At 47.5% G+C, this 25,552-nt stretch overlaps 1 protein-coding gene across 1 annotated transcript in view; it reads right to left on the bottom strand.

Moving 5' to 3' along the window:
- Positions 1–9,105: 9,105 nt before the first annotated feature.
- Positions 9,106–25,552, bottom strand: part of LOC117016145 (ubiquinol-cytochrome-c reductase complex assembly factor 1) — a 93,519-nt gene continuing 77,072 nt past the window's right edge. Inside the window, exons 8-10 of the mRNA XM_033095258.1 lie at positions 23,199–23,276; positions 13,534–13,647; positions 9,106–10,626 (exon numbers count right to left, since the gene is read on the bottom strand). Coding sequence (XP_032951149.1) covers positions 10,492–10,626; positions 13,534–13,647; positions 23,199–23,276 — 327 coding nt within the window. The 3' untranslated portion in view covers positions 9,106–10,491. The remainder of the gene's footprint in view (positions 10,627–13,533; positions 13,648–23,198; positions 23,277–25,552) is intronic.

The following is a 25,552-nucleotide window of genomic DNA, read 5'->3' as shown; positions in this document are numbered from 1 at the left end:
ACGTGAACACACAAGCAGACAGGCTGACTGATATACTGCGAGTTGACAGACACAAAGACAGACTACAGGCTGACATGCGCAGACCACACATTTTGATCACACGTAAACTGACCCAAACACTAATTCAGAGAACGGCCATAACCCCAAACATACCATAATTGATACTGCAAGCCTCAGCATACCTGCACACAGGCTCTAAAGAGCTGAAGGGAGTGTCACATAGACCTGCCAAGACATCACCTATCTGTCCCTATCTGGGCCTCTTTGCTCCCATAATGGCCCTGTCACTTTCCACCTCCATAGCTGTGGCACTCACAGTCTCCTACAGCTTTGAGCCCATCCTCCAAGGGTCTAGAGCAGTGGTTCTCACCCTACAGTCCCCAAGAATAGTCAGGATGTGTTAAAATGCAGATCCCTAGGCTCCACCCGCCTGATCAGGCTTCTGGAACCTGCCTTTCTAACAAGTGCCCTGGTGCATCTGCATTGAGCCAAGGCCCACCCCTGAGAAATGCTGCTCCAGATGGCTGCGTTTCCAACACCTTCAACTCCAGGGAAGCTTTTGGCCTGGCGGGGATCAGACTGCAGCCTTCTTCCCCTCCTCAGGAACTGAGTAGTAAATGGTTGGTGAGAAAGCTTGTTTCAGAGGATGCGGGACACACTGCAAAGTCAGGAGATAAACAGGGCTGGCAGGTTCCTTATCTCTGCTCCTGATGCGGGCCAAAGTCCCAGAGTCTTCAGGAGTGTGGGAAGCTTTGCTCTGGAGAAGGGGGGTCAGCTGATCGCAGTTAGCTGGGAAGGCAGGCCAGGCAGACGTGGTCACCACAGTGCCCAGTGTCAGCTTGAGGGACCACCTTTCTGTGGAGGGACGAGGTCCAATGAGGATGGCCAGGAGGGCAGGAGACCTAACGCCCTGTCTCAAGGTCCTGTTTAGTACTGACTGTAAATTGGTTTATCTGGTCTGTGATCATGTTCTTCTGTGTCCACAGAGCTTCACACGGGGCCCAACACTTTATGGGAGTGGGGGACTGGTTAGGGCTCTCAGTGTCAAGCTGGGCCCTCGGGCCAAAGATGAATGGGGCTGGGCTTTATCTTTAAGGAATCTACAAGTGAGGGGACAAGGCGGGCAAGAGAGAACCATAGGCCAGGAGCTGAAATGCTGGAACATTCCATCCCATCTCAGGGGTAGGGGTAGAACTTGGAGCACCTGGCACTCAGAGGAGGCCCTTTCCTGGGGGTGAGGAGGCTCTGTAGGGGCACGGGGTTGAGTAAGCAGAGCCAGACTGTGGGAGGGCAATGAGCTGTTGGGGGTAGCCGAGGTGGCGCCTTCATTAGGGCCTTATCTCCAGATTTGTTTAAGGGGAGAACGGGGCCTTAACCTAGGTCGAAAAAGTGCTTCTGGGAGAGGAGGCAGTCCTGTTTCTGTGTTGCTGTCTTTATCTGTCAGTGTGTGTGTGTCTACCTGATGGTATATATTTTTGGCTCTGTCTTTTTAAAAATTATTTTCATCTTGCAAAACTGAAACTTTGTACCCATGAAACACCAGCTCCCCATTCCGCCTCCACCCAGATCCTGGTCACCACCACTCTACTTCCTATGAATTTGACTGCTTCAGGTATCTCATAAATTGGAATCATACAGTATGTGTCCTTTTGTGACTGGCGTAGTTCATTGAGCGTAATGTCCTTAAGGTTCATCCATGTTGTAGCCTCTGTCAGCATGTCCTTCCTTTTTAAGGCTGAATAATATTCCAGTGTGCGTATCTACCACATTGTATATCCAGTCACCCACTGATGGACATTGAGTTGCTTCCACCCTTGGATTACTGTCAATAACGCTGCTTGAACGTGGGTGTACAAATTGGGCTCTGTATTTTTGTATATTTCCCTCCACGCCCACATTTGTATTAGATTCCATTTTTGTAGGTAAAAAACACAACACTGAATACTGGCAATTTTTTATGGCTCAACTCAATATATATACCCATACCTAGGCAGCACTATACCTGTGCATGTTATGTACACAGACATACTGTGACGTCTGTGCACCTGCTTGGCTGTCTTTAAGTATCTAGCTGCACGTCACCATATATTTACCCATGTGTGCATCTGTGTGTATGAGGTCTGACAATTAAGTGCGCGAACTTGTTGCAACGATATTGCTAACCTTTTTTTGATATCAAAGGGATTATTCATTATGAATTTGTACCAACTGGAGAGTTAACCAAGTTTACTATTTGGAAGTGCTGAAAAGGCTGTGTGAAAAAGTTAGACGACCTGTACTTTTTGCCAACAAGTCACGGCTCTTGCATCACAATGCACCAGCTCACACGGCACTATCTCGGAGGGAGTTTTTAGCCAGTAAACAAATAACTGTATTGGAACACCCTCCCTACTCACCTGATCTGGCCCCCAATGACTTCTTTATTTATCCAAAGAGAAAGGAAATATTGAAAGGAAGACGTTTTGATGACATTCAGGACATCAAGGGTAACACGACGACAGGTCTGATGGCCATTCCAGAAAAAGAGTTCCAACATTGCTTTGAAGGGTGGATTAGGCACTGACATCGGTGCATAGCTTCCCAAGGGGAGCACTTCGAAGGTGACCATAGTGATATTCAGCAATGAGTATGTAGCACTTTTTCTAGGGTGAGTTCGCGAACTGAATTGTCCAACCTCATACATACTCCTGTGTGCCTAACTGGGTGCAGATCTGTTTGGGTGCATGAGTGCTTGGGCGGCAGCGGTCTTTAACCCTAACTCTGGACTGTGGTACAGGGAGTTCAACTGAGAAGAGCAGGGATGGGAAGATTGAGTTGAAGGGACCCCCGACATTCTGATAATGAAAGCATGTAAATCAAATCGAATCCCCCAGGGATGCAGCGCCCCCACCATGGGCTGAGTGGGTAAACGGCAACGTGAGGGTAGATAGATAGATCCTGGCCATGGGGCTGGGCCTAAGGCTGGGGACCCAGAGTGATGGGAGCCATACAAATAGCTAAGCCCAGACCCTGGCTGCTGTGTGTTGGGCACCTTAATAACTGTTATTAAGAGGAAGAAAAATATTTTCCTGTCCAGGAGGTGTGTCAGGCGCCTGTTGGCATCATTCTGCCATCCTGGGGGCCATTTAGCCTCGTCTCTAACAAGCCGAGTGGCGCCTGTGCAGGTGACTGTCCTGTGGGGGTGGCAAGAGCAGAGGCTGGGCTGCAGCCCTCCAGGTGCAGGATGCCTTGCTGCCCACACTGCCACACACCTTTAATGTGACACCTCTGGATCAGGGGAGAAGCAGCCAAGGTGAGTAGGGGAACCAGAGTGTGCCCAAATCCCTTGAATCACGGCAAAGCGACCTAAGATGTAGAGATACAGGGACAAGTGGTTAAGGATTCCAAGACGTTGGCTCAAGCTGGGTGTTAAAGGATGAGAACAATTTCAAGCTGTGCAGAAGGGCAAGCAGGCGTTCCAGGCTAGAGGACGAGAGGGGCAAGGGCATGCCTAGTGAGGGAAGCGGGGGGACGACGCCCGGAAAGGGCTTTCAGAAAGGCCATCGGGAGTCACACTGTGAAGAGGGCCTTGATAAAGGGCTGGCTTTCACAGTAAAGATGGCACAGAGGTTGGCAAGATTCCTACAGCCATAGTTTAGGATAACTTAGGAAGCAACCCCCCAGGGGGAGAGTGATCCAAAGCACCAGACTCTCCGAAACAACCCAGATGGGTGTGGCTCAGTGTCCTCAAGCATCACAAAGGCCGTCAGGAGGTCACACTGGCTCTGGTAGTAGTGGATGAGTCACAGTGGCTAAATCTGTAAAATGGGACCAACACCACCCCCTCTACCAGGTTGTTGTGAGGAATACACGGACTACTGTGTCAAGTGATTGAGAGGAGGAGGAGGAGCTCAGTACGTGCTGAATTCTGAAGCTTTTCCAGCTCTCAAAGGGCAGGGGCTCGGTGAAGGCCTGAAGACAAATGACGCAGGAATGCCTCCTGGTCAGTCTCTGGCCACTTCTGGACCAAAGGCTGGCCCTGAAGGTGAGCATGGCTCCAGGGCTGTGTCAGGGGCGTGTGGCCCTGAGATTTGGCCCCTCATCCCAGCTCACAGGAGACGAGTCCCTCTCTCCACTCTGCAGACACACCCGTCCCCAGCACTGAGCACTCAGGACCGCAAGGAATGAGAACTTGGGCATTCTATTTCAGAATGGTGGTTGTGTCTGGGACTAGACTGCAGACACGGTGATAACGGGGTCTCCTCCTTTCCCTCACATCCTCTCTCCACCCCTTTCCCTTTCATCCCATCCAGTAGTGGGAGACTTCTCCCCATGCCACATGTTTCCGTAAGGGGGGGGATTCCTGCCCCACTCTCCTGGAGGAGAAGTAAAAGATGACCACTCCCTCTTCTCTCTGCTTCCATACTTGCTCCTTCCTCCCCAGTGGAGGGGCAATGGCTTGTCTGATCGGTGGCTTAGAGGAGGAGCTGGGCTCAAATCTTTCTGGAGTTCTCTCTTTTGTCTTATTTCTCAATTCCTTCTGAATTTGGGAGGGGAAGAGAGATCTTACCTATTGACCCCTTAAGCCCCCAACGTAATTGATCCAGTCACCTCTTCCTCCCTATCCCATTCCAGCCCTTCCCTCTGTCCATCCCACCCACCCTGTATGGATTGAATGCCTTCTTTAGGCTAGTACTGTGGCTCCAGAGATGAGTAAGACGTAGTCTCTGCCCTGGAGGAACTCAGTTTAGTGCGGGAAGGCAGACTCATAAATAATTATAAGCCAGAGATTAAGCTGAGGTATAAACCAAGCACCTGGGATTTAAGAGCTCATGACCCATTCTGGAAATTTAGAGGAACTGTGGTCCTCTCTCCACTCCCACAATGAGGGTACAGCCCTGTGGCAGGCTCTCTCCCAGATGGTGACTAGCAGGTGAAAGAGCCGTCTCTGTCCACAGGAGGAGAGACGAAGAGGGGAGGAGCAAGCCAGCACAGGCCTATGGGTTCTGAAACCTTGTGTGAGCCCCAGGGCCTCAGTCTCCCAGCTGTAAAGCGAGCGCCCTGGGCCAAGGGTCTGCAATCCCTGGTTGTGCTCACACTGTATTCCTTCCCTTTTTGACCTTACAAGTTAGTGCTTGAAGATTCCCTCCCTGGAAACCTCCCCGTCAAGATCTCTAGGACCTTTTCTCCCCTCAATAGAAGGGAGAGGGTCCTTAACCTGGGCGGGTCTGGGTCCTAGGCTCACCAGTATGTCTCAAGGGAAGTCCCCTGGAAGCCACAGGAAACTTGTGATGGGGGGCAGGGTAAGTGGGTAGAGGATCACAGCCAGGGGCCTGAGGTCTGACCGGCCCCACCTGAGGCTACACCCAGCGGGGGGGTGGGCACAGCACGGTGGAATGCAGTGGGGAGAAGGCTGGAGGTGGGCAGAACCAGGACAAGTACCGGAGGGACGAGGGAAGAGCTGAAACACTACGGGACTGGCCAGTTCTCTGCCCATGAACCTGCCAGCTTCCCTTCCTTCCCACTTCACCTCAGTGGCTGACACACTCTAGATTCCTGAGTGGCTAGACTAACACGAGTGCTCCCCTTTCAGCCCTCCCCTCAGAAATACCTTGTCCCTGGTCTGTTCTCAGGAAATGGTTCCCTCCTCACCTCCAAAGCCTAGGTTCTTAAGACCAGGCTTCCGCTTTCAGAGGGAAATAATAATAATAATAATAATTAATAATACCACCCAAGATTTATGAGACATTTCCTCCCACTAAGTAATCTTTCATCAGACTCCTCCCCACCCCCACGCACATCTTCAGCTGCTTCCTGTTCTGAGGCCTTCATTTTTACCCTGCTCTCCTAACTCCTGATTTTCCTTCATTTCTGCTCAGCTAGGCACCGCCCGACACCACCGCTGATGCCACACCCTGCCTTCACCCTTCGCAACTTCTCTCAAAAATCTCATTCCTGAAGTAAAGCCCTTATGCCTCGCCACTGACTGCCTGGCCCCCACTCTCCACAGCGCAGTATCAAGAGCCTCTTCCTCCCAGAACCCCCTCGCTCCCACCCCCCCACCTCTACTCCCTATTTTCCCTTCTTTGCCAGTTCCTCTTCCTATGAATCCTTCCTCTGAATGCTCTTCCCTGTGAATGCTTTCCCAGTCCCTGGTCTACCCTCTGCATTTCACCTCTGGAAGCTCGTCCAGTTTCGGGATTTCAAGTGTCCCTTCTATACCCAAGACAAGGCCGGTCCTTGGCTCCTGCCCTATGCCCCACCCTCCCTGCGGATCTCCATCATCTAAGGTCTTCCACCAGACTGGCTCCCACGCAAATACAACCACGGTGCACCAAAAGCAATGGGGACGGGCTCAGGAGACGAGACTGTTCAGCGTTACTACGGGGTCACCTTCACCATTAAGTGGTTTCTTCTCCGTGGATCTGTTCCCCTGATGCATGATGGGGCAATAATCCCTGCCCTGTCCCATAGGGCACTGTAATTAGCACTTGGAAAAAAACAACGCAAAGATCCTTCTTTTCAGGCTCCCGTCTTCCGCCAGACACCACCATCTCCCAGCTCCCAGGAGAGCGCTGAGATTTTTTTCTCTGAACTGTCTCTGGTGTTTGAACTTCCCTTTGAATTCCTACAATCACCCCCCAGGCCTTCAAGCCTAGATGTCTAGAATCCCCTCCTGACTCAGCCAATCCACCCTGCACACTGCCGTGCATCTTCGCAGGTGGCTCCGTTTCCTGTCAGACGCAGCATTACCCAGGCTACCCCCATCCATGGTCCCACCTGGATCTCTGCAAACTTTTCTTCCCTTAGCAACCAACTCGTCTGGTCCACTTGGGTTTGAAGAGCTTCCTGTTTCCTGCCTTCCCCTGGGCAGCTCCTTGCTTCCTGTTCTTCCCTAAACCTTGCCCATCCTGTGTGCCCCGAATCCCTTCAAGGCTTTTCTGATTTCTAACCCCCTTGTTCTCATTTTTTCCTGTCAGTATGTGTAGGTGTCCACACAACATCATGTGGCTGGAACACTGCTTTAGGTTTCCTTTTACTTTATAATTGTACCACAACTGACCCTTTCCCCATCTAGTACTCCTTTTCCAGAACAAAGAGTGTTGGACGTGGGTGTCAGAGCCACCTAAGTCTGCATGCAGGGTAAATTCAGGCCTCCCTGAGCTTGTTTCCTTCAGCCGTAACATGAGCTTAATAACGCTTACCTCACAGAACTGTCACTGAGGATTAAATGAGATAACAAGTGAAAATACCAGTGTCTGCTACAAAACAGAAATGCAAAAAATACCGGCTGAATTGTGGCCTGAGCTTCAATCTTAGCTTGATGTAAGAAACAGCAATTATGTATGATTTTTCAAATTTTACACAAAATGAAATTTGAGAGGTACTATTCACTATGTTGCTCAGGATTTCTCATTTAAAACCCCTATAGTACATTCTTCTCTGAAGAGTAAGGAAAACATTTGTTTCTTCTGATGAATAAGTACACTTCCTCATATGCCACAATAGGAACGGCATAACCTTAAGGCTTTCCCGTTTCTCCCTTTGACTGCCAGGAGGCTCAGAGCGAGGGTTAATACCTAATTGCAGATTTCCTCGCTGACCTGCGGGAGGCAGTGTGAGATGAGGAGAGAGCAAGGGCCCTGAGCGTGGAAGGTGTGGGCTGGGGCACGCGTGGCCCCTTCTTACCCCGGATAACCTGCCAGGCCTCTCCGAGCCTTAGTCCCCTCACTTATGTAAAGTGGGGAAGAACGATGAGAATAATACCTATTTATAGGACTGCTGTGAGATAATGATTAAAAACACTTCACAAATTACCCAAAAAGTCATATGAAAGTTGGATATTAGCAGCCCAGATTTTCTAACATGATTATTTTCCTTCTTTTCCCTTCCAATACTTGCAGCTTATCTTTTAGCCCTTGTTTTGTTTTGTAGTTTTATTACAACGGTGTCTTTTAATTTGCTGTGATCCTTTCTGGAAGTACACAGAGTATAAATAAGTGACAAAATTATTCCCAGACAGCAATCTCCCTGAGGGCAAGAAATCATGTCCTTCACTTATTTTGTTGAGTAACAATTTACAATAGAAAAAACATGTAGCTATATAAAGAATGTTTTTGTTCCTACCTAAAGGCCAAAGGAGGTACGTGATACTGAATTGTTAAAATAAGCCAAATTGTAGGTTAGACTGAGAACGGTCCAGAAAGGGGCTTTTTTGTTGGGGTTGTACTGATAATAACTAATGATTCAGTCATTCATTCCTTCTTTCATTTGTTAAAGCTTACACTGATGTCTACTATGAGCCAGGCAGTCTGCTGGGAACTGGAAAAACGAAGGTGACAACCCAAACCCAGTGCCCACTCTGAAGGGGCTCACAGTGCAGAATGGGGGGTGGGGACGTAGAAGAGTTGCACCAGAGGACACCGCCTGGGGCAGACAGGAGACGGGAGGGTATTTGAGGACCTGTGGCATTTCTTTAGTCAGAAGAGGGAGGGAGAAGGTCCAGGTAAAGAACACACAGGGTAGCCTCTTCAGGTAACCCCTAGTGGTTCAGTTTGCGCAGGGAAGAAATGGGTTAGCGACTCACAAAAACAAGCAGGGGTCAAAATAAGAAGAGCCTTGTAGCCTCCAAGCAGCCTGGATTTTATCTTGAAGGGGATGGGGCGGGTAGTCAGTGAAAGACGCCAACAGCCAGAAAGTGAGGGCTTCGGGACATCATAGACCAATCTGGACATGACAGTCCAATCTGGCTCTTTGAAGCAGCTCCGTATACAAGTTGCATGCAGTGTTTGATGATTACTCATCTGATGAAGACGGGACTTGCCTCCCAGGCCAGGACCATCTGCTGCTGGAAGTATTCATATAAGGGCCTGTCTGTATGAACGAGGCCAAATGGGATGTTGAGAAGCAGAATCAAGTTCTGGACCAGGGCTGGACTAAAGGACCTCTAAAGTTCCTTCCAAGTCGGAGATCCCATGATTCTAAAGCAAGCCCGGTAGCTGAACTGGGATCTGTGGCTGGGGAGCTGCTGTGGGCAGCAAATGGGTTAAGGCTCAAATAACTTTTATATATGAATTAATGTGCAGAGTTGGGAGCCAAAATCTGTTCCATTAATTTTTCCATCCATTCCAGGAGCAGTTAGGTACACACAGTAAAGTTTATTTTGGTGCATGGTATACTTCACTCCATTAAAAATAAATTAATCAGCAAATTCCTGCCTGGCTCAGCTCTGGTTTATGTAAATAGTGCCCAGCTGTAATGAGTTACAAGGTGTTATTATCTCACACACACAGAGGAGGCTTCACTCTAGAGCTCCGTTCGCAACAAAAGCATCTTAAATAAACTCAGAGAAGGCGGTTTGATTTGTAATGTTTTCACAGAAGTGGGATATACCTCACCCATATAGAGTTTCTTTATATGACTCATTTTATAGCAAGTTAAATGAAGGAAGTTTGATGGGGGGGAGGGGCAATATGGTTCCCCGCCCCCTTTCTTCAAGTTAAAGAAAATCCCCCAAGAGATGACCCATACTCAGAGGGAGGAGGGGACTGGGCCTCAAGTGCTCACACCGAAGTGGCTCCGCAGCACGCACTCCAGGAGTTGGGAAGGGCGTAGAAAGGTGGGCACGGGGCTGGGTCCTGGGATGGCACAACTAAGCCAGGAAGAATGTTCTCCTCTTTTCCCCAGTATGTCATATAAGGGGGGAAGCAAGAGAGGGCAGACAGCATGTTCCTCACCTGGTTCATTGGAGGGTGACAAAAGGTCCTTTGTTCTTGAGGCCTCTATCCAAATGACTTGGGAGATGACAAGCCCTTGGCCGTCAGAGGCCTCTGGGGCCCCAGATGACGGGGGCTGGCAAGCTGTGGCATGGCCAGAACAGTGACGTCTCCATGCACTGGAGGCAGAAGCAGCAGCAGAGACCCTCCTGACCCTCTCCCCATCCCTGTCTCGGAGCTGGGCGGTACTCAGCTTATAGCATCTGCCACCTCGATAAGTTTCTAAAAGACCCTGGAATAAAGAAGAATCATGGCAGAGTGAAGTCTCTGTTTCCTTTAATGGCCAACTCAACCTCAAGGCTCAAAGCCAGGGCACAGAGCATGGTTAACCTGTCTTGACTCAGCAGCATTACGAACAAGTCCTAGGCCACAGTGGGCGCTTGGTGGGGGTGTCGCCTTTCTAGCCTCTGTCCCTTCTGTGGCCTTTGGGAAACGCTGTCAATCACAAGGCTGCTAGAGGGCACTTGGGAATGTGTGCTGGGAGCTCTTGCTCAGGGCTTCTCTTGAGGAAGAGGACACCCCAGAAGAGCTTCTTCCAGCACTGTACCCAACCAGGTCAGATTCCTGGGCGCACACTAAGAGGAAAAGCAACACAAATGGGGCCAGGTATTTGACAGAGGCTGTTCGTAGGTCAGTTCAGGCCACTTTCTTCAGGGTCCTGAGCCAAACAGGCACCTCTCTCCTGGCGGTTCTTCAAAACCAGCTGGCCAGCTCTTTCTTCAGAGGGACAAGCCCATCAAAGACCCTCGTCATTATAAACTGGGGAATGGGGCTTCAGGATGCTCTGAGGATTCTTCTCCACCAGAGGGCGCCAGCTGACCTCCCCTGTCAGAAGCAGGTCCTCACCATTCATGGAGTCCAAGTACTGAATCTGCAACGGGGACAGAAGGAAGCAGGAAAGGAACAGGGCAGGACAGACGTGAGGTGGCATAAGCAATCGGCTTTCCAAAGGAGAGAGTGGGAAGGGGGCATGAGGGAACTTCTGACTATCCCAGGCCAAGGGATGCTGGGGGCGGGGGGTGAGGGGGGCACACGGAGAACGACCTCTGATCTCCCAGATTAAGTCACTGGGGAAACTCTTTAGGAAATTCTCCATCATGCCTCTGAACAGACACACAGACACACAAGCCCTGACTTTCAGGACTGAAAGACTTCTAGGCAGAATGTATCAGGAGGAGACATGTCCTTGAGGTAGGTGTGTGTGTCCATCCATTCAGACTAGCAATGGTACCCACGGCAAGCCAGTCCCCTTTCTGAGATTTAAGTTTCCTTGTCTGAGAGAGGGGGTAGTAGCATGCACCCCACAGGACTTACGACAAGATTAAATGACAGAACATGTGTACACTGCAAGTCACTGGAACTTTTTTCGTTTTAACAACGTACATCTCTAGTGAGCTTTGACCCCTTAGTTGGTTGGTCCTGACTCTAGTCAGTGGGTTTCTTCCCTCTAGGATGGATGGCTGGGGAGTTTATGCCCCTGAACAGCTCTGCAGAGAGGGGACACCTGTGACGGAGAACAGGGACGGCTGCAGGGGAGGTGTGGTCAGGCAGTTCTGCAAGAAGCAGGTGATCTATTGAGTGGCTGAGTCTCAGGAGATACAGGCGGTCTCTGGGAGGAGTCCCCAAGCTGCTGCTAACAAGGGGGGCAGAAGAATGAGAAATGCTCGAGTGGCCAGGCAAAATCTAGGGTGAGCTGGATCAGAGCAGGGGTCAGCACTGGATCCGGAAAGACGGGGCTCCATTTGGAGGTGAGAAGGCATTTGGAGGCTGAGGGGAGGGGGCAGGAGTCCGGAGGCCTCATCTTAGGCCTTGGGTCATCTCCCTCTTCCAAGAATTCCTTTATTCCTGTTGTTTCATCTTCAGGCTGCTGACCCTCAAACTGAACCCGTCTCTCACATGTACCTCAGGTCTAGATGTCCACATGTCCTGCTGGCCTCCAGTGCAAGATCAACTGACCTATTACCTTCCCTAAATCCACTTCTCTTTCCAAATACTCCGTTTCTCTCCCTAAGGCCACCACTACGCGCATCTCCTGGGATGGAAATCTCAACACGATCTCTGACTGGGTCTCGGGCCCCCTACCACACCAACCAGCACCGGTGCCGGACTACAGTTTGCTCAGCTTCCTGGTCTCCCCGATCCCCTCAGTCAGACTTAGTCCCTCCTTTCTTTGGCCTCCACAGCATTCTGTTCCTACCTGTGTCACCTCACGGACTGATTGATTCCATGTTAGCCTTGTGCCTGCCCAACTCCTTGCCTCAAGGATATGACTCCTTGAGGGCAGGACGAGGATTTATTAATCTCTGCTTTGTGAACAGTGCCTGGCACCGTAGGTGCTCTGAAGGTTTGCTGATGGAACTGTAAACTGAGTCCCCAGAAAAGCTCTACGGTTCCCTGAGAGTCCCATCAGTTTTCCTGATGCCTGCCTCTTGCTGGGGCAATATAGAACTTCTCGTAGAGGCACTGGGATGGCAGCCCCTTCCTTTAGGACCCACAGACAGGTCCCAGCTGTGTCCTTGTCGTGGCCCCTGGCACAAGCCCACCACAGCAACTGGAAACATTGGGCTGGTCCCTCAGAAAACATAGCATTTTCTTTGCCAATTGCTACTCCTGTCTGAGGGCGAGTCCAGTCAACAGTGGTGAGTCTCAGAATTCTCTGTGGGTGGGGCCCTCTGGCCACAGTGCCTTCTCTCTGGCTCTGGCAGATCTGAAGAATGATCAAACAGAAGTCCTGGCTTTGGGGGTTCTCTACCCTTTGGGTCTGAAGAGCCTTAGTTTGTAGCTTTTCCAGCAATGAACCAGCAAGACTGGTCCTGTTGACCGTCTTCTCATCAAGAACCAGAGCCTAGCTTTCCATTTTCTGGTTATTGGGGCCATGGACACAGGTGAATAAGAGAATAATTATGGGGTTAGGCCCCTTTAGCTCCAGGGGCCAGGTCCATGAAAGAAAGGTGTGACTCATGGGACAGCCTGAGCTGGTGAGCCGTCTGGAGCAGCTGAGGCCTCCAGTGGCTACATGAATCACCCGGCTTAGGGTTCTAGGCCAGCTGTGCAGGCTGACTCACTGGGAGACCCTGGAAAAGCCTCTATGTTTCTCTTCCTTGCCAGTCAGCTCATTCATCTATAAAGTACGGGTTTCCCCTCAATACAAGATGATGGGGCAGAGAGATCACAGAGTGAATTCTGAGGAAAACTGTAGCTTTCTCCTAGAAACCTGAGTGTCAGACAGCCCTGGAGAGCCAGAGGGGTGAGGAATGAAGTGGCAGGACCCTACTTGACTATGCATAGCAAGTACCCCGTGGAAAGAAGCTTGAGGGGTCTGTGGCATGCTGCCTGGAACCCAGACCTGCTAGAAATCAGGAGCAGGAAGTATGAATCCTGGAGCTCACAGAGGGTACAGAGTGGAGCTACAGTGGGTGGCTGCACTGTACCCCATGCCCGTATCTTACAGTACTGTGTGCCCAGGATCTAGCATAGCACTTGGCATGCAGAAGGCAATCAAATGTGTAGTGAATGAATGATTAAAAGTTTCTGAAAGCAGGAGACTACTTGGTGCCTTTCCTTCCATTCCCATTCCCTGACCTCTTGCCTAGCTCACGGTGGATACACAGAAGGTGCTCTTCATTGGTGCCCAGTGCTGAAATAATTTGGTCAGAATTCCTTCAGACTGGCCTCTGGGAACTCAGCCTCTCAGGATCCTCTGACACTCTAGCACCGGCAGACATCAGGAAGGAATGCTTTCCATGAGACTCTGGAGAGGAGGGGAAGGGCCACTCACCTGTTTCCTCACATATTCCACCAACAATTCAAGTTGTCGAGGGTCTTCACATTTCTGGTTGAAGAAGGTTCTCCAGAGGGCAGCAGCCAGCCCGTGATCATCTGAAAGGATCCCCTGGAACACAGAGTACAACTGGTTTTCCGAGGAGTGTGGAAGAGCCATGATACAAAAGCTGGGGATATTGTGAACATGTTAGTAACCCAAGAATTGGCTCAGGACATTACAGATACTACAAGAAATGGAGAAGATACATAGAGCTGGAAGTGGTCTTCAGAGAGCACCTGGTCCAATTCTTCATTAAAATATATGAATATAGAGAAGAACATGAGACCCAGAAGGGCTGAATGACTGACTAAGGCTGACGCAGAGATGGGGCTCATGTCTGGTCAACCCTCCCAAGTCACCGTTCCCTCTACACCACAGCACTGCACCCAGGCAACACTTGAGAGGCTAAGAAGAGAAATCATAGCAGCTGTGGTTCCATTGCTCTCCTCAAGGCATGGGCTCGGACTATTTTAAGTGTGTATTTTTCCCCAGGAACAGAGGAGGGCATGGACTGCACCTTCTCTCCTGGGCCAAGGGTGCACATCTGCAAGGAAGCTGGCCCTTTGGGAAAGGAAACTAGGTACCTTGGCCTCAGAGTTACCCAGCTCTGGGCTGGCCATGGCTGGCCCAGCCTCTAAGTAGAGGAACAGAACAGCTTGTTTGGCAGGACTGCTGTGGGTCGCAGAGAGAATGCTCCGAGCCTGTGTGCATGTGTGCCTATATTGTCTCTTCCGACACAGAGGAGACCTCTGTTGAGAAGTCCAAATATCACAGAGGCTAATCAGCAGCTGGGCCATGGACTAGGGCCATTTTCTAGCTTGGACCTCTAAGGGAGGACAGGGGGAGGGTCTTGCTTCCTGGGTAAGGGGGACTGAAGGGAAAGGCCCTGAGAAGTTGCTCTGTCCAGGTGCCAAGATAGTGTGTGGAATGAGAAAAAGTGCTGACTGGGAGTTAGACGGCTGGAGCAAGTCCTAGTTCTGCCATTGCCAAGCTCAGAGATGGTGGGCAATTCACTAAACCTGAGTCTCAACTTTCTCATCTATAAAATAGAAATGAAAATACTTGCCCTTCTCACAGTATCCTTGAATTTATAAATGTAAGATAATGTCAAGGTGTTTTAAGTGCAATATATCAGATACAAAGATTAAGAGCTTGCTTTGGCAGGCAGCTGTGGACATAGTTGAAACAACAGTGGGATCTGGGGATCAGACCACCTGAGTGCAAATGGCAGCTCTGTCACCTGATAGCTCTGCAGGCTTTGGAAAGCCACTAGCCCTTCCTGAGCCTCATGGGCTAAACAAGCATAACAATATCCATCCCACGGAGTTGTTGCAGGAATTAAGAGAGATAATAGCCATGAAAGGTCCTGAAAGTGGTAAATCATTACACAAAGACCCAGGACCATTTATTCGACTTATGCTGTGGGCTGGCCTCTGGGGCATCGCAGTACATGAAGTCTGGCTTTAGTGCTGCTGCCAGGAAGGGCCGTGTCCCGTATGGGGTACTGACAGTTTTGTGGGAAAACAGTCCACCTGTTCCAAATGCCTCTGCTAAACACCCCTAAAATTCCACCACTTGAGAGACTGTCCTGGCACAAGGGCCGAGTCAGGAAAACCAGCTTCTTCCGGTAGATGGGGATAAGAGCCAAGGACAAGCTCAGGCACAACACCGTTTTCCGAGCTATTTGCTAACACAACAGCCTGCCTGTGTCTGAAGTGCCCTGGGCACATGCCGGAGTGCTGCTGGCAATGACCCACGTGTGCTACGCGGGAAGGAACCGGAGTGGGAGCAGGTATTCTGAGGACTTGGAGATGAGTGCAGAGCACAGGACAGCAGAAGCCTGGGAGTCATGGCCTGTTGTAAACAGGCAGCCTCGCGGTGGGTGAGATGGCTGGGAAGGGGCTAACCCATAACCAGTTCCTGGGCTGTCAGAAGGAAAAGGACGACTCAAGACTCTGATTAGCAGTGATAGCAGCCTTACTATTCCAGATGGCTGGAATTTCTGGACCCTAATGACTATGTATGCCAGGAAGAACAGGTATTATTATCCCCATTTGAAAGAAAAGTACACTGAGGCTTAGAGGTTATCTAGCTAAGTGGTGGTGGAACTAGGACCAGAATGCACTGGTGAGGTCAGGGGATGGTGCCTGACTAGCTCCAGAGTGAAAGTGCAGTAAAAATGGCTGAATAAATCCACAAAGCCAGCTTCAACCTTCTTGCCACCATGCTGCTAGTAAATCAGTGAAAACAAATGGGAGACTGGTCTAAGAGAGTATAAATTTCAAAACTAGGAAGCAGGAAAGGAAAAACGGTGCGTGAGAGCCAAATACTAGGTTGCATGGCAATTTTCCCACAATCTACTAGGGTGCCTACTTGTTTTCCCTCACGATACAGTACAAGCATCCATCAGGAAAATTAAGACACCTAGGTCTAGAATAACTGAGAGGACGCCAAAGGGACTGTCCTGGCTCTGGTTAATAATTAAGGGTTCAGAGTAGCAGTTTCCCTCAGTGAAGACTGACTTGACACCACTACGTGCTTAACATGATGCTAAGAACACAGAATCACAGCAAAACGGTCTCAGCTCACAGGCAGCTTGCAATCTAGTTGAAGGAACAAAGCTAATGCACATCAAAGAGCAGCACAGAATTAAATCCTTGAGAATGAGCAAATGCTAATCTGTATAGAGAAACTCTGAGGTATACTCTGTACATGGCTGGCTCATTTTCTTTTTCTGGTGATGGAGCTAATTACATTTAACATTTTTTTTTCCACTGACAGTTGACATACAATATTGTATAAGTTTCTCGTGTACAACATAGTATTTAGACATTTATGTAACTTAAAAAGTGATCAACCCCAATAAATCTAGTACCCATTTGACACCATATGGTTATTACAATATTACTGTATTATTTATGCTCTACTTTACATCCCCATGACTACTTTGTTACTACCAATTTGTACTTCTTAATCCCTTCCCCTTTTTCACCCACCCTCCACCCTCTTCCCAGTTGGCAATCATCAAAATGTTCCTTGTATCTATGAGTTTGTTTTGTTCTTTAGATTCCACATAGAAGCAGAATCATATGGTATTTTTCTTTCTGTCTGACTTACTCCACTCAGCACAATATCCTCTAGGTCCATCTATGTTATTGAACATGGCAAGATTTCATTCTTTTTTACGGCTGAGTTATAGTCCATTATATATATGTATCACCTTTTCTTTATCCATTCACGTACTGATGGACACCTAGGTTGCCTCATGTCTTGGCTATTATAATTAATGCTGCAATGAATATATGGATGTACATGTCCCTTAAAAGTAGTGTTTTGGGTTTCTTTGGATAAATACTCAGAAGTGGGATTACTCTGTCCTCCTTTGTCTCGTTATAGCCTTTGTTTTAAAGTCTATTTTGTCTGGTGTAAGTATTACTACCTCAGCATTTTTTTTTTTTCTGTTTCCATTTTCATGAAATATCTTTTTCCATTCCTTTACTTTCAGTCCATGTGTGTCTTTCAATCTGAAGTGAGTCTCTTGTAGGCAGCATATGTAAGGATCTTGTTTTCTGATCCATTCAGCCATGCTATCTTTTGATTGGAGCATTTAATCCATTTACATTGAAAATAATTGTTGATAGATATGTAATTATTGCCATTTTATCATTAATATTTTTTAGTTTTTTTTCTTCTTCTAATTGAAGTCACTCTAACATTTCTTGTAATGCTGGTTTGGTGGTGATGAACTCCTTTAGCTTTTTGTCTGGGAAAACTCTATCTGTCCTTCTATTCTAAATGATAGCTTCGCTGGGTAAAAAATCTTGGTTGTAGGTCCTTACTTTTCACCACTTTGAATATTTCACGCCAATCCCTTCTGGCCTGCAAAGTTTCTGCTGAGAAATCAGCTGACAGTCTTATGGGAGCTCCCTTGTAGATAACTAACTGATTTTTTTTGGCTGCTTTTAAGATTCTTTGTCTTTAAACTTTGGCATTTTAATTATGATGTGTCTTGGTATGGGCCTCTTTGGGTTCATCTTGTTTGGGACTCTGCACTTTCTGGGCTTGTGTGTCTATTTCCTTTGCCAGGTTAGGGAAGTTTTCCGTCATTATTTCTTTAAATAGGTTTCCAATTCCTTGCTCTTTCTGTTCTCCTTCTGGTAGCCCAATAATGCAAATGTCGGTACCTTGATGTTGCCCCAGAGGCACTCCCTTCCTTAAACTATCCTCATTTTTTTTGGATTCTTTTTTTCATTTTGCTGTTCTGATTGGGTGTTTTCTGCTACCTTAACTTTTGAATCACTGATTTGATGCCCTGCTTCATCTAATCTACTGTTGATCCCTCTAATGTATTCTTTCTTTGTTATGGTATTCTTCATTTCTGACTGGTTCTTTTTCATGTTTCCTATCTCTCTGTTAAAGTTCTCTTTGAGATCAGCGAGCATCCGTATCATCAATGTATTGACTCTTGTGTCTGGTAGATTGCATGTCTCCCTTTTTAGTTCTTTATCTGGAACTTTGTCCTGTTCTTTCATTTGAGACATGTTTGTCTCCTCACTTTGGCTGCCTCAGTGTTTGTTGCTATGTAGGCTGCTATGTCTCCCAGTCTTAATAGGGTGGCCTTATGTAGTATGTGCCCTGTGGGGCCCAGTCATCTCCCTGGTCACCTAAGGCAGGGGTTTCCCTTATGTGGGTTGTGTGTGCCCTCCTGTTGTAGTTGAGACTTGGTTGCTGTTTGCATGTCAATGGAAGGGATTAACCCTCAGGCTGATTATTGGTGAGGACTGGCAGAGACTACAGTGGAGGAGCTGTTGTACAGGGGCTGACACTACAGAGCAGGATTTGCTCTAGCAGTGCTCCAGTGCCTGCCCAGTCTGCTCTTTGGGTGTGCCGTCTGCAGTGGCAGCTGGGTGGTGCTCTGGCTCAATCTAACATTGGCCACCCAGTGTGCTGGCCCCAGGACCTTCAGGGAGGGGCCCCACCACAGGCCAATTTCAGCTGCAACCTGTGCCGCCCGGGGCCACCTGGCATGATCCACAAAGAAATCTGCAAATGGCAGCCACCCACACTGGGCTTGGAGGTGTCTGGGAGAGGCCAAGCCTTGAACTGAGTCTGGCTGCCAATAGTGCTGGGCTTGTGGCTGTTCAGCAAGAGGTATGGGGCATGCTAAGGCCAGATGCTGCTTGTTTGGGGTTTGTGAACCTTTAAGAGATTTTAGGGAAGTCCGAAGCATGAGTCAAGACCGGCCATTTGTACTGAGAAGCCACTGGAAGAGGCTTGGGTGGATCCACAAGTTGGGTGGGATGAGATCTCAGGGAATCACCAAGGTGGGGCGAACATTGTTAGCCAGGTTTATGGAGACTCAGATATGGCAGCTGCCTGCCTTTGCACATCAGGAGTGGGGAGCGCTCAACAAAGAAAAAATGGATTCTGCCAGCACTTCTATCTGGGAGAAAACTGCTCTTCCAGCACTCGTCCTGAAGCCAGACAACTCTGTTCCTCACCCCTCACCCCCAAATCCCCATATGTCCCTGGCACCTTTTGAGCTGTTGCCCCAGTGCTGGAGCTCAGAGCGACTGAGTCTGTCAGCAAGTAAGTCTGTGAGTGGGCCCTTTAAGAAGAGCACCTGGGACTCTAGCAGCCCTCAATCTCACTCTGCCACAATCTCCACTGGTTTTCACAGTCAGAAATTGTGGGGAATTCTCTTCCCAGTACTAGATCCCTAGGCTGGGAAGCCTGGTGTGAGGCTGGGACCTCTTGCTCTTCCACAGTGACCCCACAGTGACCTCTACAGCTGAGGTATCTCTCCCTTTTTTTTTTTTTCCCCAAGATTTTATTGGGGTGGGGGAACAGGACTTTACTGGGTAACAGTGTGTACTTCCAGGACTTTTTCCAAATCAAGTTGTTGTCCTTTCAATCTTAGTTGTGGAAGGCGCAGCTCAGCTCCAGGTCCAGCTGCCGTTGTTAGTTGTAGGGGGCACAGCCCACCATCCCCTGCAGGAGCCGAAATGGCAACCTGTAGTTGAAAGTATGTTCTCCAACCGAGTCATCCGGGAGCTCAGCAGCAGCTCAGCTCAAGGTGCCGTGTTCAATCTTAGTTGCATGGGCGCAGCCCACCATCCCTTGTGTCTCCCAATTCTTAACCGCCACACACGCGTGTGGGACCAGCCTGTTCTGCCTCTCTGTCCCTCCTACCAGTGTCAAGGTGGTTTCCTCTGTATGTCCTTAATTGTAGGAATTCTGTTCAGCTGACTTCAGGCAATTGTCAATGATGGTTGTTCTGTAGTTTAGTTGTAATTCTGATGTGGTCGTGAGAGGAGGCAAGCACGGTGTTTACCTACCCCACCATCTTGACCGGAAAGCCCGGGCTGCTCATTGCTGAGTCTTAGCTTCTACGACAACTCTTCAGAAACCTTCGCAGCCCACACTACGTACACTCCCCTTGTTACGCTCTATCACTGCTTTCCATTTATAGTTACTTATTTGTTTACTTGTTTACTGCCTATCGCCCCATTAGAAGGTGGGCTCCAGTGGGAAAGAACCAGACCATGTTTGCTTTATTCACCAATATACTCCCAGTGCATCACACATGGTAGGCAGTTAATAAATAACTTTTAAATTGATGGATGGATGGAGGCTGAAATTCAGAGTAAAAAAAAGAGATCTAGAGAGGTCAGGGAAAGCTGTGTGGGAGTGGGGGCCTTCAGGAATGGAGCATATTTGGAGAGTTACAGGACATTCTAAGCAAGACAGAATAATTTCAGTTCACTAAATATTTACAGAGGGGTTGCCTATAAGGTGCCAGGCTTTCAACCAGGCCCTCAGGGCCAAAGCTGACAGACTCAGCTACTACCCTTTATACCCAGTTGTCCAGAAGAGCCTCAATCAGGCATGGCATGTCTGTGGGGCAGTGAGGCAAATGGCCTCACTTAGAAGGCTACACATTGGCAGGCAATGGGAGTTTAACACATGTGGATAGGACTTGTCACAATGGGGACCGTTCACAGAAGGCCTGAAGTTCCACGGAAAACTTTGGACCTAATATTGCAGAAAACAGGAAGTTTCCCAAAGTGTCTAGGGTGGAGGCATAATCCAAGCACGATTCTAGGAAAAGGGTGCTACAGAACAGCACTGTCCACTTGAAATTTCTGATGATGGAAATGTTCTACAGCTGCACTGTCCACTACAGTAGCCACCAGCCACATATAGCTCTTGACCACCTGAAATCCAACTAGTGAAACTGAGGAACTGAATTAATTTTAACTTAATGAATTTACATCAAAATAGCTGCATGTGGCTAGTACTAGATAGCACAGCTCTAAGACCTTGTGACTCCCAGGGTGGTTTGCAGAATTACTGCATCCATACCACCCGCAGCTTGTTAACAATGCAGAATCTCAGGCCTCACTTCAGACTTGCTGAGTCAGAATCAGAATTTCACCCAGGTCTCCAGGAGATCCGCATGCATATTAAAATTTAAGAAAAACCATTCTAGAGTTGCACATTAAAATTACCTGGGGAACTTTTACAATTACAGATGCCTACCTATACCAGTTAAATCAGAACTTTTGGGGCATAGGACCCAAATTGATATTCTAAAAAGTGTCCCAGGTAATTAGTACATTTCCCAAACTTTCCCACTCTTAAGAGTTATCTGAGCTACTTGTTGAAATACCAGGCCCCACTCCTATTGATCTGGAATCTTCAGAGAGGTTCTCAAAAATTAGATTTGAAAAGCACCCCTGGTGACTTGTGATCAGGCATGTGTTTGAAAGGTGGCTCTGCCAAAATGGACTGGGATGGAGGACGGAGAAGAGACACAATTTAGAACCTCTTTATTAATACTGGTGAACGGAATCAACTGAGTCATCTGCAATAACGACCTCAAAAAAATGCTACTAGAGACTTATATCGCTGTAATTCTAAGCATCATTCTTTATACACTGTAAGGTTTCTGAAGTCAGAACGCATCTCATTTAACAACTGATGTATAGATTTAAGCAGTGTTTCAACTCCCATTCCACTCCTACAAAGTTCATGTTAAATTAATGATGTGTGTGGTATGCAATCTAATTGCTCTCTTATAACTGAGGATATCTTGTTGTTTGGGAATCAGGAAATCTCAAGTTTAACTAGTGCTATGACCCTAAGCAAGTCATTTAACTTAATTTTTTTTGTAAGCTTATCTCCTGGCTTTAATTATTATCTTCAGGCTGATAACATTTCCCCAGCCTGAACTCTAGTTTCTTACTTTCATTCTTTTATGCATTTCCTCCTTTCCTCACTCTTCATCTACCACGTGCCACGCACCATATTACCCAATAGAAATACAAACCCTGCCATTACCCAGAAGAAACCCCCACCCATCCAGGATGGCAGTTAATACTAATATAGCAAGAACTGTGGAGTCCAGGGAGGATGGAATGCGCTGAGCCTGGGGAAGTTCTGGGACTGTTTCCCAGAGGGATGATAAATCTGGAGGTAACCACAAAATAAGCATAAAAACACATGGTTTATTAAAAAGATGAGGTATGATGAATCCTGGTGGTGTGCACACAGGTGTTCATTACACCATTCTTTTAGCTTTTCTATGTGTTTGAAATTCCCATAATAACATGGGAAAAAAGATGAGACAGATGCTACGACATGGATGAAACCTGAAGACATTATATTAAGTGAAATAAGCCAGACACAAAAGGACAGAAACTGTAAGATTCCACTTATATGAGGTATTTAGAATAGTCAACATCATAGAGACAGAAAACAGAATAGTGGTTACCAAGGGCTGTAGGGAGTGGAGAATAGGAGAACAGTGTTTAATGGGTAGAGTTTCAATTTGGGCAGATGAAAAAAGTCTGGAGGTGGATGGTGGTGATGGTTGTACAATAATGTGAATGCACTTAATACCACTAAAATGTACTCTTAAAAATGGTCAAATGGTTAAAATTTTGTTATGTATATTTTTTAATTACAAAAGGAGATAGATCTAAATGTTCTAATGTGTAAGAATGCCCAAGACATGTTCTTTAGTGAAAAAAGTGAGTTGCAGAATAGTGTGTATAGTGTTAACTCCCATTTGCATAAAGAAAATACATACATAGGTGCTGGTGTATAGCGTATGCATGGATGTCTGGAAGGACACCCAACAGACTATTAGCAGAATTCTCTGGGGCAGGGAAGTTGGCAGGATAAGAAAGAGGCCTTCTATTTTCTACTTCAACCACTTAGGTACAGTTTTATGAATTTTTAAAATGAGTATGTAATGCTTTTATAATTAAAGCCAAAAAGTGTGCGACTTTTCTGGCAGATGGCACTACTTAACGTGTGTATGTCTTCCTCTCTCTAGGGGCACCAGGAGCTACGAAAGGGACTGATTTGCCTTTGTTCCTCCATCTAGCTCCCCACAGGCACTCAATAAATGCTGACTAGTTGAATGACCTGCCCATATTATAAAACGCTCTCTTTCCCAAGCACAGGCAAACTAGGGCACATGAAGATGAGGAAATAAATACTAAGCCGTAATGGCAGGCAGTGACAACCCCTGAAGGTCCGGTCAGAGGCTCTCGTCAAAACCTCTGCTGGGGAGGCCACTGTTCAGCCTAAGGCTTAGCAAATGATCTTACCTCATCGTATCCCAAGATTGCTGCATAGAAATTATTTGTCATAACCATCATGTTCTTCTTCAGGATATACGGGTTAACCTACAGAAATAAAATGGCAAAAACGAAAGTATGAAAGAAAGGAACACACCAAATAATAGGATTTTTGGTTTTTAGCTGTCACACACTCTTGGTAGAACAAAGAGAGAGGGTCTCAAATAGGTCAAGTGTCAGTCCATCCCCATTTCCCTGATCAGTCAGGGTACTCTCCAGACTGACAGCTTCTTTTAGGTTTTGATGCCAAATTACACAAAGCAGTAACTCCGTTTAATGAACTGAGCCCCAATTATATGTCAGGTTTTGTGCTAGATCCTATGAGCACAGAGTAGAAGAAACAGTTTCTTGACTGAAGGAGCACACAGGTTAGTATGGGAAAACAGACATGTAAGAACTACTGTTGACTCTTGAACAACATGGGTTTGAACGGTGCCGGTCTATACATAGATTTTTTTCAGTAAGTACCTGTACTGTTTTTGATCCACAGATGGAAGTCTGCGGATGAAGAAGGCCAAATGTATTGATCTATGCCCTTTTATAGAGGGCACTTGAGCATCCATGGATTTTGGTATCTGCAGGGGGTCCTTCAACTAATCCCATGTGGATACCGAGGGTAGTTAAGTTTTTGGGGAGTCAAAAGTTATACGTGGATTTTCGACTGAGCGGAGGGGAGGGGGGGCTCAGTGTCATATTGTTCAAGGGTCAAGGGTAATCGTCCTACAATGTGTTGTCTCAAAAATCTATTCCAAAAGGGGTGAACCATGAATGAATTTTAGGATAAACGGTCTCTGCTTGCGGGATTGGGGACGAGTTCTCTAGGAGGCTCGTATGTTTCAGTGGAACTCAGAGGAGGAGTCTGACAGTGAGGGGTGGAAGAGAGGAAGGACATCCTAGACAGAGGGAACATGGAATACAAAGGTGCAGAGGCAGGAAAGAAAATCTCGGGAGTACCAGGGAGGGTGAATGGGCAGGAACACTGGAAAGATACATTGGGTACAGGTTAGGAAATGTCTTAAGGACCACTCAAAAGAACTTATTGTGGTAAAAGGACAGAAGAAGGAAGTGACAGAGGTAGGAAGAAGAGGAAGAGAGGCAGGATTCTGAGAAGCTGAGGAGAAAGGCGAGACTCTAAGGCTGTAGAGAGTAGGGGAGAATAAGATGGGCTAAAGTAGTAAGATCGTTACTGTTAAGAGACTATTTTAGGAATGCAATTCCAGTGAGACCATTGAGACCCTGGTACGATTCCTCTTAGAGAAGGGCCAGCAGAGCCTTCTGAGCCTAGAGTGCAGTTCACCGAATGTCTTCAATGGGGTAAAACTTTGGCCTCTGGGAATATGACCTCCAGGAATATGCTTGAGGGCAGGACCCAGCTTTCATTCCTCTCTGGGATTCCAGCAGAAAGCCTGGTGTAATGTGTAATGTTTAGTAAGGACTCATGGAGTATTTAAGCTGACAAGTTTTAAAAACAACCAAAAGTCATTTGGACCTTTATATGGAGAATAACAACCCTGACCATAACCATGCGCGCCATCATCTCCTCCATTTACAGAGGACTGGTTAAGAGCCAGGTGCTTTATGGACATCATCTCCTCTAATCGTTGCTGGAACTCGAAGAGGCAGATGCTCTATAGTCACACTTTTACAGACACAGAAAACAGACTCAGACGGGAGAAGTGACTTGCCCTAGGTCCCACAGCAAATTAGTGATAAAGCTGAGATTAGCATCTAGGTGAGTCTGATTCCAAAGTCCGTGCACCTTACGTACCATCAAGTTTCTGCCTCCAGGAGGATCATTTTACTTTAGATCATAAATCAAAGACTGAGTGACTTAATCTCGTGGTGTATAACTGGTCTCTGAAGAAGGGCAGAAAGGAGTAGTGAAGGATTTAGTTCAGGAAATCTGGGTTCAAGTCGTAATTCTGCTACACACATAGGATGTGATCTTGGGTAAGTCAAGTAACCTCTGAGTCTATTTTGTTGCCTTTTAAATGTCCTACACACAGGGCTGGTTTGAAGAACAAACGAATTAGCATGTATTCATTCATTAATTCAACAATGCATGCTGAAAGCCTTGGTAGGCTGTGACGAGCTCAGCAAATGCAAGGGATTATGAGTAAATACCTTCTGGTTTGTTTACATAAAACTGAAATTGGTTCCAATACTTTATAGTCAGGGATAATTTTCAAAAAGAGAGAATTGTGAAGCTCAAGACTGGAAAATGTGAGATTGGGTGTAGGCTGGTAGTGCAATCCATGACCTTTCCCACCCACCTTCAACCCAGGCCAAATTAGCCACCATCCTTTGTGTTCCCAAAGCTCTCT

The sequence above is a fragment of the Rhinolophus ferrumequinum genome, chromosome 23 (genome assembly GCF_004115265.2).
Source record: "Rhinolophus ferrumequinum isolate MPI-CBG mRhiFer1 chromosome 23, mRhiFer1_v1.p, whole genome shotgun sequence".
NCBI classification, from domain to species: Eukaryota; Metazoa; Chordata; class Mammalia; order Chiroptera; family Rhinolophidae; genus Rhinolophus; species Rhinolophus ferrumequinum.
The sequence above is the reverse complement of the archived record's forward strand: the minus strand, read 5'-3'. Positions and strand labels throughout refer to the sequence as shown.